Genomic DNA, 16,646 nt, shown 5'->3' with positions numbered 1-16,646 from the left:
AAATCACGTTTGTTTTAAGATGTTTGAACAACAGGATTTACTTGAAGTTTACATAAAGTACATCTTATCAGAAACAGAATGGCTTAGTTTGCCATCAAAATCATACAAGCTCTGCAGAAGTGCTTCTATGTACCTGCTATGAAAGGAATCACAACAAATTCCTAACTAATTCACAATGAGAATACACAAAAGGATGAATTTCTCTCAGCCTTCATTTTAGCATTACTCAGAAATTAAACCTAAATTTGTGGGGAAAGGGCAAGTGTTACTATTCCTTTCATTAAAATAGTCATCTCAGGGTGTTTTTGGGTAGAAACATCTAACAGACAGATGCATACTGACCCAAACCCGCACTCAGAATTGACCAGGAGGGGTACCAGCCAGCTCTGTCCTGGAAGCTCTTTAGCAACACTAGTATGGCACTCTGCCCTGATGCTCAGCAGGATTTGCTCATTTGGGTGCAACACTTCCCTAATGAAGCTCTACAGCTTTTGTACCAGAGCTGGCCTTCAGCCAGTCAGCTTCCAGTTTGGCAGAGGAGCTTCAGTCTTTTTCAGTGTTCTTTCGCACTTGTCCATCAAGAGATAATTGGCAGCTTCTGTCCTAAATAATGATAGGACTGTCTCTTCTTCCATCAAACCAGGTGTAAGTTATTGCATGGTTTTAAAACGTACTATTAAATAGTATTTCCCCCCATGGAAAAATTGAGGCCTGCTTGCACCCATCAGTGGAGACATGCCCATTAGCTTCCAGGCAGTAGAGACTGGCCAAAATGCTAATAGGCAAAACTGGCATGTAAAAGTACACATGAAGCCAAATTACAACAGCAAGCAAAAATACCAGGACTGCTTCTGACTTGGAAAAGGGAGGTTCCTATCTTGGGGATCTTCTATTGCTTCAGGACATGATTTAGTTCGACAACATTTTTCACAAAAGAAACATGATTTTACAGGTCAACAAAGTGCTTCCAAAATCAAGCAAGCCATGCAACACAATTCTCTGCACCGCTCTGCAAAGCTCTGCATTTATTTTCATCTTGCATAATTTGATACTACAGCACAATTGTCTACATTTAGTGGCTAGATATGGATACATTCACCTTAACAAAAGCTATAGGAAACTGCACCATTGTATGCTTACCGTTCTCTGACAACATCTACAATTAAAAAAAAAGATCCAGTCCAACCACTCTTAAGTAATACCCATTGTACCTCATCAGTCTATGACATGATTCAACCTTGTCCTCAGTTGATTAGTTTCACCAATGTTTGATAATGTCCAAAATTGATGCCTTAGACTAGATCTGTACTTGCAAGTTTTTTGCTCTCAAAGCTTGTCCTTACTCATGTCAACTACAGAAAACTATGTCAGTGTACCACCGACCTCTTGGGGGCTCAGCAGCCATTGGTAAACTCTTCTGCAGCACACACAGGCCCTACTCAACCACTGATAAAGCACCCTGCTTTACAAACCTGAAAGATTAAATATTTCTTTGAACACTAAAAGCAGCTCAAAGGCTTGTATTTACATAGCGTATAATTGCTAGTGTTGTGCAATTTGACCAGAGGGACTTTACTAGGCTCCCAGCACAGCAAGTACTGTATAGCAACCCTGTAAAAGAACTCTCCTGCATGCTTTCATTCTACCTGAAAAGTTATCTTTTGTTCCTCCCCCTACAAAAGTTTGTCACTTAATGTAATTTATTGCCTTGAGGCTGATAGGAGAGGTAAAATTCTTCACTCTAGAGGACAGGAAAAGAAGCAAGGGCCTGAAAGATATTAGAAAAAAAATTTCAAACAGTAAGTTTAGGTAAGCCATTAAAGAATTAATGTTCATTCTAACTTATTGGAAGCCTGAAAAAGCATCTTAAACAGCATCTCTTAGGAATGGCATCAGTATGGGGAATCTGCTAGATAGGCCAGATGGCCTATAAAGGCCCCTTCTAGACCTGTTTTTTTGTGATCTTACAATGGAGAGGAGCAAAGACCACGTTAAGCAATCTCTAGGGGAGCTTCAAGAGCACCTGAGAAGCCTCTAATCTATCTTCCAGTTTATCTTGTTCTTCTCTTTGAGTAAGGAATGTTAATTAAAATATCTTAAGGAATTTGGACAGCAATTACAAACCTTTACAATAGCCAGCCTCAGGCAGTCCACTTAAAAACAACATTTCACATTTTATGTTGTGCTTTGCATTTTTCATGGATTAAACTCCTTTTCAGACTATGTTCCCATTTCAGCATGTATCTTATTTACTCTTATAATCACTAGTTGAAAGTGTTTGATTACCAGTCACATGCCTAATAGTTTTACAATAGAGAAGCAGAACAGCCTCTTTATCCAATCTGACAAGAAAATTTGGGGACTACACAGGAGCAAATACCATATATCATTTCAAGCATGCAAAAAGGCTCACAGAAATTGCTTGTGCCACACCATGCACAGCAAAGAACCCCTCCGTTCTGCGCTGGTCTCCATCAGCAGGACTGCCGCTGGGAAGAAGCTTCCCCTGATGTGAATCACTACAGGGCCACTTACAGGGACCGGGGTTCTGACATGAACGATGCCCAGGAACTTTTCCTCACGATGCTGAAAAAATTTTGGTCTATATACAGATGTTAGTTTTTCTACTTGGAATGATAAAAACAGTATTAGTCTGGTGGGATTTGAACATCCAGTTGCCGGGTAGCAGACAGTGGAAGTCATGTCCAGATCCCTAAACAAGACGATGCTGAAAGGAAGCTGTTGCTATAAGACTGATGAAGGGTCTCCAGAATAAAAAAAAAAAATGCGGAAGAGAAAGATTACTTTTATTATTACTTTTATCTTCCTTCCCTTTTTCTTCCTTCAGAAATATTCCAATATGCAAAAATATCCCTTATTTTTACTGGATATTACCGCTTATAAACACAGATTCAACTTTAAGAACATATCTTGTCAAGAAAAGAAGAAAGTACTTTGGCAAACAGAGCATTTTCATCTTGTCTGAAAGGGGAAATTTCTACAAAAACTTGATGGAGAAATCAACTTTTCCCTCCTCTGCCCTGCTTCTTTCCCCTGCAAAAAAAAAAAAATCACCCAGTACAAAGAACTAGCTACTGCAAACGATAATAAAAAATTCACTTTCTCCACCCACCCCCCAAAAACATAAAACATGTTTTCCTGTTTGCTTTCCTTGTACAGGCAGAGATACCGATGCAATCGCTCCTCTCTGAAAAAGGAAATGCCTCTATCTCAGTCTGCATCTTTATCCCCCTCAGCAGCTTGACTAAGCAGATTAAAAGAAAAGTGCACACTGAAGCAGCATTAAAGCCATAACAAAAAACAACAACTGCCAGTTCAACGAGAAAGGGAAGTAAAGTCTGCTGCAACAGCTTAGAAATTAAAATAGGCTGGAAGAAAGCAAACACGCCAGGTACGCTGTAGGTAGGTAACTTCCAGCACCTACAAGGATGCAAAGGATCCAGCACCATCCCCAACCTGTTGTCTGTCTCCCTGGGCTCTGTGGGAAGACTGAGAGACGACGGCTTCTCCATAGCACCTTGCACCCCCCACTTTCATTCCTTCTCCCTTGCCTTCCCCACCCCAAAAAAAGAACAGCTGCTGGCTTCTTCCATCACACCTACTGTCAAGGTGGATCTGCAACAGGGCAACTGCCAGCCCTTGACAAAGCTCAATAAATCAAAGCAGGAACCCACTATTTGTATTTGGGGATCAAAGGAAACTATTCAGCCAATTAAAACATTCTACAAACAAAAGCAAGCAAGAAAGGAAAAGAACAATGGTGTGATCATACTCAGAAAGTGCATTTTTAAATGAGGAAAAGTCAACATTAATTTTTTTCACAGGTAACATTTTGAAACAGTATTTCTATAAACTACTATTCTCATCTGTTACTACACAGAACTAGACAAGCAGTTAAAAAAGAAAAATTACAACTTTTCTTGATACTTTTCTTGCTAGCCAGCCACCCTGCTCACTTGGGAGATGTTCAACTCTCCCTGCAAAATAACCAGTTAGATACTGCACAAAAGGATAAAAATATTTTGTTGCTCATCTTGGTTATTTGTCACAAAAGGAGAATAAGTATAAAAGACTTATAAAATAAAAAAAAAAAAAAGATGACGTTTTGGAAAAACCACAAAAGAGAAGAGTGCTGCATTATGGTGAGGAGTTCTTGTAAAAGGAAGACAAAACAACGCTCCAAAATTTATGTCCTCTGGCTTGTTTCCTCCAGAGCAGATGTGGGGACCCAGCACTTCACATCAACAAGGAAACAGATGAGTAGCAATAGCTCCTATTAGAAATGCACTTAGCACACACTGAAAAATGGTGGAAAAGAACTGATCAACCAATAGGGTATATCATAAATTCGCTTATCATGTAAATACTACCCATCATTTGTCACATACAATTGTTAAATCTAACTATTTCCTCAAATTTCTTCAAACAAGGTGGTCTAGGAAAATTACGATGGTTCCCTGCAGTCTACAAATCTAAACACAGTTGCCAGTTAAAGGCCACAGCAACCACTTCAAAAATGATCACCAGTTTGTGCGTCAGCTTTAGCAGACTGAATATTTAGGAGGTGCTGAATGAATACTCACAGGTGTGCTGAAGTAACAACTTAAATATCACAGGCCACATTTGAAAATATAGCTTATCTATGAGTATTGGCTAAAAAACTTAACTGACTTGCAAGGACACACACACAGAAAGCCACGGCAAGGACTTCAGCTTCATAAAGCTTATTTTTAGCTTTGTAATTTAGAAGAAGTACTTTATAAGTACAAAGAAGTCAGACTTAAGGTAGCAGTAAACCAGACTACTCAGGGAACTTTACATTGCTGCAATCTTAGCCATTGCTTTGAATGATACTTGAAAAAAAAAAAGAAATCACGAAGAGGTATAGTGTTTAAGGTATCAACTGTGTAAGCTGCTACACTGGGCTCCCAACAACACAACTCCTCAGTGATATGATCACCCTTCCCTTTTCTGCAACAAGTCCAGCATTGCCTAAAAATATTTTATATCAGGGTTTGCAATAGTGTGCTTCCAGCAGCATTTGTAACAGTCATCTTTGTTCAATCCGCCAGAGGAATCCACTTGCAGTCTGCCTAATGCAGAACACATCTTTTACATGACACGAAACAATTCAGGACACGTGAGAATTTCATCCATGACACAAGGTGGACTGTCACAGAAACTCAGTTAATACCTTGCTTTACAGTGTCTAAATATTCTTTTTTTTTTTTTTGCATTGAACCCTCCAAGTTTGAGGCTAAAAAGCATGCTGGAAGTTACTGAGCAAACATTATTAAGTTTACAGGAACCCCGTGCATTAGCTTTACAAGTAATTTTATAACAATACAATTGCACTGCAAACCACCCTCACAGGCACTGTAAACAATGGAAATGTTTTACAGGGGAATAGAAGGTGAGAAGCACCGAGAATATCTGCTAACCTGCTGGGGCCAACTTTATGTCTTTTTTATAAGGCTCACAGTATCTCATGACTTCTCAAAATCTGAACTCTTGGGAAACTGAAAATCTCAGCTTGCTTTTGAAGCCAGGCAGTAGTTTCAGAAACACTCAGCACAAACCAGTTCTGCCAACAAATGAAGCAGTCCTGCCTTCTCACCCCCCTCAGTGGCTCATTCCTGTCTCCGTGCCTCCCTCCCTTTCTGCAGGTGCAAGCCCTGAAGTGAATCACATTTAGGAGCAGATCCATTTTAGCTTTTAGCCGTGCTGAATCTACCCGCATTCGTGCCCCAATCCAGTTTACCTGGAGCTGCACAAACGTTTGCCCCAGCACAAAGGGATGTAGAGGCTATAAACCACATCTGCTTCTTTCAACAGCTGTACTGGCTTAAAAATGATTCATGAAATGATGGCCTATATTTCCAGATAGAGAAAAGTTTGAGAACTTCTCCCCATTTCACCCTAAAGGCAAATACCATTTGGGAGACAATTAGTTCTCTCCCTCCTCAATTTTACTGAGGCATGACTCCAGATATTTCAGCACAAGGCTTAACATACTGGGAACGGCACTGGTTCCAGGTGCTTCAGTAGTACAAACAATACTAACTGGGGCAAAGAGCCTGGTCCCGTAACCAATGCAGGCTACACGGGATTTGCTCACAGCTTCACCAAGAATTTCATTCAAACAGAAGAGAATTGAACCTAAAAATGCCCGGGTACACAAGCGTATCAACCCCCCATCGTCATACTCAGCATGTACCACATGTCAGTCCACATTTACATTGCATCAACACCGGTCAGGGACTTCAGAACTTCTGTGTAAATATCAAATGCTGCAGCTCTCTGCCAAAGCAAACTTGCATACAAATGTAATTTAAAGTTTTGAGAGTTTTTGTAATAATTTTAAAAATCATACTAATGTGTGCAGCTCTTTGTCCCAGGTACCAGTTACCTACGTACACTGGTTGTGAGCACGATACTGTCTTCAAACCAACAGATCTGTTCCACTAACTCAATAGCCAAGACCTATACTTCTGGATCCTGATGCAGAACAGACATTTGAAGCATCAGCACCCTCTCACCAACATGGAAATCATGTGTGATAGCTCTTATTTACTGTATTAATATAGACAACAAGGAGAAAGCTGCGTAGCGAGGCATTTTCACTTACGTGGTTTATATAGAGACTCTTGCGTTTTTCTCTCACTGCAAAAACACAAAATATGATAGAAATATTACATGACTATTTTTCCCGATTAAGCTTCTTATATACCATTTATAATAAAAAGAACAGGAGGCTATCTATGTGCAACATTGTAATTGCTTTTGCACTAACCAAGTATATTTATATATCAAACACAGAAGGAACATGTATCTGTATGCATAGAGGCATTTACACTCACTAGTATGGTGATGGACTAAAATTCTCATCCATTTGGGTACTTCACCAGGCATTGGTCCGCATGGGAAAGTTAATATGCAGTAAGCTACAGTCCAAGTTAGCAATGGATTAGCCATCCTTCACCGGTTCTCTGTGTGGGTACTCCTGAGCCACCAGTGCCTTCGTGCAAGGTACCTCGCTGCAAAGTGGCCTACACTACCTTGCAGGTATGAAAGCACCTAAATAGCTACACCACGGAGTTAGCAAATTCTCATCATAGCTTACTGTGCACTAACTCCCATAGAGGAGCCTTGAAACCACATGGATTACACCACTGCCTTCTATAATGATCAGGTGCAAGCCTGAAACTATTACTCATGTCGGATATAACAATGAAAATATATTACTTTGGTGAGTATGAACTAGTCACCACAAGCAAGGGTTGCAAGTCAAAGCCACAATTAGCCAAAACATTCAGAAAGTAAACAGCAACAACAAAGGATAGATGTATAGAGTCTTAATTGTCAGGCAAATGCTTATTACAGCTGATTAAATATACTCTATTTAATTTTTTTAAAACACTTTCCCAATTAACTCACCCCATAGAGAGCCTGTGGAGCTCTGTTCCAGTGAAAATACCACAGCATTTAGGATACAAGTCTGGAGGCAACTAACACATAAATCAAACTGCAGGATTAAAATAATAATGGTTTCATGCTGTAGGTGATTAAATGCACTTTGGTGCACCACAATTTGAAAGCTACGCAACCCAATGCACTTAGCAAAATAAGAGTGTTCATAATGGTGGGATAGCCTGTCCATTCCCTGTTGGATGAGAAGCCATTATTTGTGATTTTTTTATAAGCAAGCAATCTCACATAAACAAGGCTGTATGTGTGAATACTGTGAAATTATTGTGTTTAATGCAGACATAAAATGAAAAGAAAATAAGAAAAAACTTTTAAAAATCCTTACATAATTTTCCTCCCAGGGAGCAGAAAGGAGAATCACACATGACAGATGTTAGCCATGCCACTTAGTACATGCTCAGATCCACAATTATGGACATTGTATAAGAAACAGAATTAAACAGGAACAGCAGAAAAATTCTGATCGTCTAGTAAATAGTTAAACTGCTTGAAATCCTGCTAAAGCACTGCACTACACTTACGTTCCACACACTGCATTTATCACCACCAAGGGACATAAGTAAACTAAAGGGAAATAACAAAATGATGGTAGATACTCACTTCTAAGAATAGCCAAAGTATTTGTCTAGTATTGCATATTGCAACGTACAGGCAGTAAACAATTCTGAGAAGCTGCATGTAAACCTAACAGAGTATATAACTGAAAATTAACACCTATTAACTGCGAAATTTTGAACACAGTTAAGTATTTAACAGTGTTTTAATCACAAACAATTATACCACATATAAAGCTCTTATGGACAAAATCCTGTAAAGACAGCCTGCACATACACTCCAAATTCCATTTTTATCACCTTTTTTCCCCTACCTTAGTTTTTCTCTTCTGTATTTTCCCTTGTATCCATTATTGAATTCCCCATGAAAGTAGAATCATCTATTTACCAAAGCAAGAATATCACTCACAGCTCATTCCCATTTGCTATTTTCAATCTCCAGAAGAATATATTAACGTATTTATACACACCCCTCACTTCTCCCTGCTCAAGCACTGCTTGTGCTGCACATTCTCCTAAGCACCGCATTGACCTCCTTTCCCCTATTTTCCCCATATAACAGAAATTCAGTTAGCCTGGATTCTCCGGTGAGGGGCTACAAGAAGGCAGCTGTGCTTTTGTGCTTCTGGCCCACTCTGCCATAGCGTAAGGCTCAACTCTTTCCAGAATATATGCCGATGGGGAATCGGGCATAGCAGAAACCCATTTTGTCACAACCGCTCTCTTTTGTGATCACAACCCTCCCGTTAAACAAGGGAAAGACAATTATTGCACAAGGCAAAAGGCCACTTCTGCCAAGCTAAAATGACTGTAAAGAGGTAATTCCATCATTTGGCTTCAGTCAGCTTAAAGATGCTTTGCACTGCTCACAGAGCGCAGTATGGTCTTCAGCAGACCAGAGCGTAGCGTTACAATTAACCGCCATTTTGTAGCATAAACTTCTAACTGCACCTCCAGGCTTTTGGCTTTCAAGCACGGGGTTTTGATAAAATGAAGCTGAACAGATTTAGAGTCAATTTAAACAATTAATCTTTTACTTTCTTTCTAACATTTTAAAACTTGAAAGTTGGAATGGAACTCTTCAACTGGGGACTGTTGCCAAATTGTCTTAGTTTTCCTCATTTTAAGGTCAATGACCTGTTTCTATTTCTGCAGGCACTTTCAACTGTTATTGTTGAACTTTCGCAATAGTAGGGAAAATCACCTGAAATAAAAGGGAGTGAGGAAATACACACACACGTACACACATATATGTACGTGTGTGTATATGTATGTATGTATGTATTTTTCATTGAGCTGTAATAGAAACTTTCTTTGTGCAATTTCTATAGACTACCTTAACGTTACCCATATCAGGACCCAAGACAAAATCCTTGAGGATCACATCAATAAAAATGTCTCGCATTTTGGGAGTTTGTAAATCATTTATTTTTGTTTTATCCGAGACAGGAGACTGGTCCCAGTTAACATTAAAGAGTAAGTGCAGCTTACTTTATTTCTATCCACTATATAAATACAATTTCAAAATCCTCTTTGTCTGAAGCCCATTGTTGCACTGACACTGCAAAATTTAGCCAGCACATTGAATGTGTAAAGCCTAACGTAAGTTAGGAGAGGTGGACAGCTGTAACCTGCTTACAGGAAAGACCATCACCAGCACCCTGAAGTAGCAACCGTTGCCCTCTTGCTATTATAAGGAAAGGAAGTTAGATTATTGGACCGCTAAGGTTTGGAAACCCTGGCTTAACCACAACCACACACTAAACAGTGCGTGGCGCTTCAGTCACCTAGACCGTCTTGCTTACAGGCCAAACTCAGCAAACAAGGGAGAACTTGCATAAAGCACTCATAGAAGTTAAAGACATAAAAGGTGATATTCCTTCCTAGCTCCCCAAACAGGGAGAATTACTCATGTAAGATTCAGCACCTAGAAAATTCCCACAAAGAGTTGGAAACATTCAGAAAAGCTACTCTAATTAGGAATCAATATTTATTCTGTCTTCAACTTTTCCACAGATTCAGTGAACTCTCAGGTAATTAAGGATGCATTCAGACTACCGACTAAGAGGGACAGGACAGATTTAGAAGCTTAGCATGGCATCCAAGCTTTACAGAACAATGGGAAATTCAGACCATGTAATATCCAAAGATGCCACGTCCTGTCTCATTATATTTGGGGTAGTCAGCTTGTTGCTCTTCACTCACATACTGATCACAAGCAGCTCCTACGCCAGGACAGTACTACAAGATTACCAGTGAGGCTGAAAGAGTACAGGGCTACTAGAAAGCCAAACATGGAACTGCCTGAAGGTAACGTTGCCAAGTCACTCTAGCACATAGTGATGGACTTGGCCATTTCCCACTGTACAAACATGTGATGTACACATGATGAGTCACAGCCAGATCCTGGATGCAACCTTGAGTCCTGATGCCCCTCAACTCTCCAATATGTGTATTTTAAATGTCTGCAGGTCTTATCTATAGAAATATTTTCACTCACAGTCAATAGGAAGGTTTGCCAGCCCAACACTATACAAGTAATGGAGAGAGGTAGTTACATGCCCAAGTTAGGTGTTTTCAACATTGCCAGCTCAGCTCTCCCCTTCTACATTGTCTTAAGAAGTCTTGGGAGTCCCCTAGACTCCACAGCATGCTGTCAGAATACAACCCTACACACCCTAAAAAACTCTTGTATTTTCCCCTTAACAAGCATTTTATTGCATTTTGGTGTTAGGCAACATCCTTGAATAGTGTGGTAACTCCTACAGGTCACTTGATTCCACAAGGGGCCCAAAGTACAGCCAAGCAAAATGCTTACTACTATGAGTTGTCCCACCAGAACGGGATCGTTCTTGGCAATACAGCAGTAGATAAATGTTTGCAGAATCTTTTTTCTTTTGTACAAGCAAAACAGCCTTTGGATTTTTTCCACTGTGATCAAGGATAGCTGAACAGATCTTACACTCCTGTTGATAATGTTTCTATATTGTTTCACTAAATTCATTACTGTCACTCAAAAATATCTTCTTCATATTACTTAAACTAGAACAAAGTTTCATAGACCAACTCTAGCATGGGCGTAAACTGTCATTTTAAAAAATGCTTACAGTTAACTCCATATTGCAATAAATTAACCACTATTACTACAAGTAAGAATAATCATCAGGTCTGGTCAAAATTTTAGTTGTTGGACTTGGGATTTTTTTGTCCTTTCTTTCAACAAGCTGTAACAAGAAACAGGTAGCATCCATATGGGATTATACAGTCTCAAAACACTATAAAAACACTATAACAGACATCGATCTTCATAATACAGTATACTATGGAAATATTATCATATTCCTTTTACAGACTACCAAACCAGATTAGAATGGTAAATCACATCCAAAACCACATAATAAGGCATTGACAGAACCAGGGCTGAATTCAGAAGGACAACCTGAAGGGCAAAAGAGGTACTCACATAATCAACTCTTCAATTAGGGCCTAAATATATATCCTCTTTGTTCTAGTCATGCTCAAAAATTAGCAAAAAATATACAGTAAGTGAAAAGTACATTATTTTTAAGTGATGTGTTTGACACTGCAATTTATTATGTAAATCAAAAATGGCATTTATAGGCAGCAGAAAGAAGGTCAAAGAATTCATACTGCACAGTCAGAATTACAATGTAGAAACTGCTTTGAAAGTCTTGGTAGAAAATAATGTGTTTTGCATCGATTATTCATCTACTTCTAAAACAACATGTCATACATGTCCAACAGGGAATGAAAAAGCCAGAATAAATGGCTTCTATTCTACTAACTCTATCAAGAGGCTTGCTTAACAGATGTAATTCCAGAGGGATCATTTTGTCTATGAATAAAAAAAAAATACTCCAGACAAATATATGATTATATCAAATCCATAATGAGAGAAGAAGAGAGAATGTTTGAGTGGGATGGGGGTTGTTTTTTTATTAAAATCTAGTACTGAGCTCATATACAGTATATTGGAGGACATTCTGGACTGTCTTCCTAGCTAATGTAAACTGGCATCTTCTCAAGAAACTACACCCCACACATTTCCTAGAAGCTTGGCTTAATGTTCAGAGTTTAAGAAAAACAACAAACAGTTACACAGAAAATTTTGGATTTAGGGAAAATATTTTTTAAATATAATTATATTAAGCTTTATCCATATTTGTAGTTCTGATACGACGACTACTTGAAACTTACAATTTCAGGACATGACAGGACTCAAACCTGTACCTTCTACTGCTGCTCTGACAAAATAATTAACTAAAGGTGTGACTTCTTTCAACTCTAACATGATGCCTATAAAAGCCTCTTTTTTTGAGAGGGGAATTATATATTAAAAGACTATCACGTGCATTCTAACAAAGGGTTTACAGATAACAGCAATAGCAAATACTGTAATAAATTCAGTAACCTACCATCTGTTTGCGATTTACTGAGAAATATCGTACTGGCTCGTGGATGATCTGATGGGTTGAATTCCATGTTCAAATCTGGAAAGAAAGAAAGAAAGAAAGAACAGCAAAATATTTATGATTATCCAACAGTATACACAGATTTTCCCATTCTTTTTAATACGACCAAGTTTACATACTTAAGCAGCTAGCGTAAAACAAAATCCATCTTGAGGCCCACTTTTTTATCCTTCTTCACACAAGCGGCTCTTTTTGGCATGCAAATCATTTGCATCAACACAGCTTTGGGATTAGACTTTGGTTCTAAGGGCTGCTTTTGGATTAAAACAGATAAAGCAGCTTGAGAAGTTTGTACACAAGAAGTCAGGAATTACCCATTTACCATCAGTTTCTTCCCACCATGCCCCAAAGCCATTGCTAAGCACAGGAACACAGCTTGTTATATGTAATTATAGAAGAATTAAGTATTATAAAACAAATACGCAACCCTCTGTAGATAGATGGGTTTCCAGGATTAGATGTGATTAAAATAAGTAGTTATTGCAGCTGAACATAAACAAGTCTAGGCCAGAGTGTTTTAAATGGTCAAGATTACAAAAACTTGGAATCTTCCTGATACTTCACAGATGAACATATTCCTTGCTGTGACGACTTCTAAAAAAAAACCCCAAAACCAAACCAGTCCTAAAAACATTTACCAGGTTAAAGATTTGAATCTATCACAGCTTATGCAAACTTCCGTGAATGTTATTTTCCCTATCAGGGTTAAAATCCATTGAATTTACTTTTTCCCAAATTCCATCCCACTACCAATTTGTCAAAACTCTTACATGCCTGCATCCACTTGAAAGCACGCTACTAAAAATAGCACATCATTTTTTTTATCATTTTTTTGCTCTCCCAGTGTGGCCATCTCAACCTTAGTTCTCTTACATTCTCTTGAGCTCCAGATATACATTCTCTTGCATTTGATGCAGGCATTTATGCGAGACTACATTTGAGCACTGATATGTTTATCTTCTGTGATTATCCCAGGCTTTCTACATTTCTCTCACTCCCCTTTCCTATCTCTGTAAAAGCTCAGCAAAACTGGAAATTAAGCCCCACATCTTATGAAAACAAAACAAAGCCTTTTTGCCCAGGGGTCAAGTTCTCCTGTCTACAGCTTTCCCTGTTCCTTCACCATTAATCACCATACTCTCTTTTCCTTTTCCCCTTTATTTACTAATCTACTACGTCTTCCACTTCCCTGCTTTTTTCTCCTGACCACACACCTCTCTGCAAATGCACTTACTATTTGTATTTTTCCCCTTTATGCTCACTTGGTTTCCTTTTCATCTCCCTGCATTCTGCAGCCCATGAGATGAGCAGCCTCACATGCTGCTGCTACCTGGACATAACTTCTGGAATAAACATCATCATCTTTCTTACAAGGAAGAACCTAGAAACACAGAAGAGCAATTCCTCAGTTGGAAAGGGGGCTTATTATTATTATTATCAAAGCCACAAAGGAAAAGAAATCTAGGAATTTCAAGGGAAAGTCATTTTGATTCTCCCAGACACCACGGTTTGCAGCCAAGTTTGGAGAAGATTCTAGGAATGTCATCTTACTACTAGGAGTTCTGACCTGAAAGGACTGTGAATTAGAAAGAATGTTTTCCTGTTACTTTCTTCATCTTATTTAGACACAGAGAAGAAGAAAAAAAAATCACCCACTGAGATAGATAGTGCTGGTAAAGATTGTTTTCCATTTCAGGATAGTTTTTCCATTAAGCTGAATTCAAGATGCAATTCATTAAGTAAAGAGTAATCAGCATTTTAAAATGGCAAAATACATTGTCTTTTATCATCCTCTTCGTCTTTCATCAAACAGCACAATACATCACTATAAACAAAAAAATGCCTTTTTTTTTTTAAAGCCACTAAAAGATTTTAGAATGTATAAATGTAGAAAAACTATCTGTAAAGTACAGCAATGCAAATTCATTCAACAAAATAGGACCAGCAACATGAAACTGAACTCAACTTACAAAACACTGCCTCTAAACAGACAAGCATTCCTTTCCTTCAGGCCTAGAAAATTATCTGCTCGAGGAGTAATAACAACCCAGTACAGGCTTACAGTCTGCTTTCAGGGCTGAAAAGAAAAGAAAACCAATTGCCACGTCTTACAGTAAAGTTGCAACTATTTAAGATTCCTGTGTTATAAAAGGCTATTATGCAGAAGCAGTAAACCAACAGAAGACTTAAAGTCTTTCTGAAAAAAAGCATGAACTACCAAAAAGCACTGGCTCTCAGATAAACTGTTATTCTTCTGACAGGAGCTGAAAGAAGGCCAGCAAAATCCAATCTCAGCAGCTGCAGAGGCCAGACCAGGGATTTTGAATCATCTTGGGAGAGGCAGCTACCCACTGCCAAGCATTGGCCGTGGCTCCTTCTCACCGCTGAACCCCACAAAGCACATGTGCTCTTCTCTCCACATCCCTTCTCTCACATCCTCCCCAGCAGCAGCAGCCATCAAACACATACATCTGTCTTTCTCAAACTGCCTGCACAAAAATCAGAGGACAAGAACATGGGTATGGGGAGCGGCAAAGCCCACCAGGGCAGGTTACCCAGTGCAAGGTGGCCAGAAGAAGACAAGTACTCCTGAGAGAGGGTGGCTCCCCACCTCCCTTTGAGGAACAGCATAGGTCTCGTGGGCTTGCAGGCAGAAGAAAGCACTGTTTGGTGTGCACCTGCAACTCGATCACTCCCAGCTCCTCCAGGGAACAGCATTAGGCAAATCCAAGCACCCCACAGGCCACCTGTGGGACCACATCACTGCTGGCCACCACTGCTGGCATGCAGGAGCATTAGGATGGATGAAGTTTCACAACACACAAGTAAGATTTCAGTCTCTGATTGATCTTAGATGTCAATTTATTGTACAACTTGAAAACAAATGCCTTTTTGAATATGGCAACAAATTCTTACAAATCTGCCACTAGAAACTGTTACAGAAGAAAGAGATCAAATAATATACAAATATCTGAAGCTAGTAACTCATCACCAAACAGCATTATCCATCAAAAGGTTACCTCCATCCTAAAGAAAATAATATATTCATACTGCTTTCGTGTTACCAGTAATTTTTTGTAGTATTTGAAAAGTATCATGAAAACCAAGCATACTATGGAATGTAATGGAATTACATTTGTAATGGAATAGCCAAAGATAAAGAGAGATTTAAACTCACACAATACTCTACTATTCAAAAGAGAGGAAAATGAAAGCCAGAATTTCAATTATTGAAATCTGCACAAAAATTTCCTCAATTGCTAGCAGTCTGCTCTGTGACTCATCATAGCCTTACAAAGGAAAGATTTAAAGTGGGTACTTCTTCCAACAGTTACCCTGCACTCCAAAATCAGCTTTTAAGAAAGTCACTGTCTCATAGACAGTCCAAATCAAAAATCTTTCACTGTAGATGTTCTTTCCAGTTAAACAGATGTGGAATATTTTCCTACATCTTTTCAGAGTTCAAAGATCATGTTTTCTTTTTTTCAGTACTAAAGGACTGTTAAGTTATGCAAAATATAACTCCCATCCTGTAAACACCTAAACAGTGTGATACCCCATAAAAATTTCAGGAGTTTTGTCTTCTCAGGATTAGGAACCAAAGGTGTGTGTCTATAAATACATGTATACATACACATGCATATATCTATATAGATGTATATTTAAATCAAACCTAATTTTTGGTTAGCCAAAGCAAAGTCAGCCTCAGGTACACTTCAGCTAAGAGATCATGTGTCTAACAGAATTCACGCAATTTTGGAGGATTTGGGCAAGACCAGAGTTACAAATGCACGCAAATATACTTAAGATTGCATTCTCTTCCTTGCTTAGTAGCATGCCAAAATACAGTTATTATAATGGGCATTCTGATTTATCACATCAAAATAAATTCACTCTCTCTCCAAGGAAAAAAAAAAAGTAGATTTTGCATATAACTTAATTCGGTACATAATTGTGCTGATGTTTAAGACAACCACCAGAAGACCACAATGAGATTCACCCTGTACACTGTGAGAAACTTAGTTCCTAAAACTACAGTAGCTGCGTTCAAATATGGCCATAAAAAGAACTGAACTGTAAAACAGTTTGG

The 16,646-nt window shown here is 38.7% G+C and overlaps 1 protein-coding gene across 7 annotated transcripts in view; it reads right to left on the bottom strand.

Moving 5' to 3' along the window:
- Positions 1 to 16,646, bottom strand: part of CCNY (cyclin Y) — a 126,990-nt gene that overhangs the window by 38,129 nt on the left and 72,215 nt on the right. For 3 of the 7 annotated variants that reach the window (XM_050891631.1, XM_050891636.1, XM_050891638.1), the window contains exons 2-3: positions 12,500 to 12,574; positions 6,650 to 6,684 (exon numbers count right to left, since the gene is read on the bottom strand). In XM_050891631.1, coding sequence (XP_050747588.1) covers positions 6,650 to 6,684; positions 12,500 to 12,574 — 110 coding nt within the window. Of the gene's footprint in view, positions 1 to 6,649; positions 6,685 to 7,834; positions 7,844 to 8,586; positions 8,599 to 12,499; positions 12,575 to 16,646 lie in introns of those variants that run through there. The other 4 variants (XM_050891632.1, XM_050891634.1, XM_050891635.1 and 1 more) reach the window with 4 other exon arrangements.

This window comes from Gymnogyps californianus, chromosome 2, assembly GCF_018139145.2.
Source record: "Gymnogyps californianus isolate 813 chromosome 2, ASM1813914v2, whole genome shotgun sequence".
NCBI classification, from domain to species: domain Eukaryota; kingdom Metazoa; phylum Chordata; class Aves; order Accipitriformes; family Cathartidae; genus Gymnogyps; species Gymnogyps californianus.
This window is presented reverse-complemented; position numbering and strand designations above follow the sequence as displayed.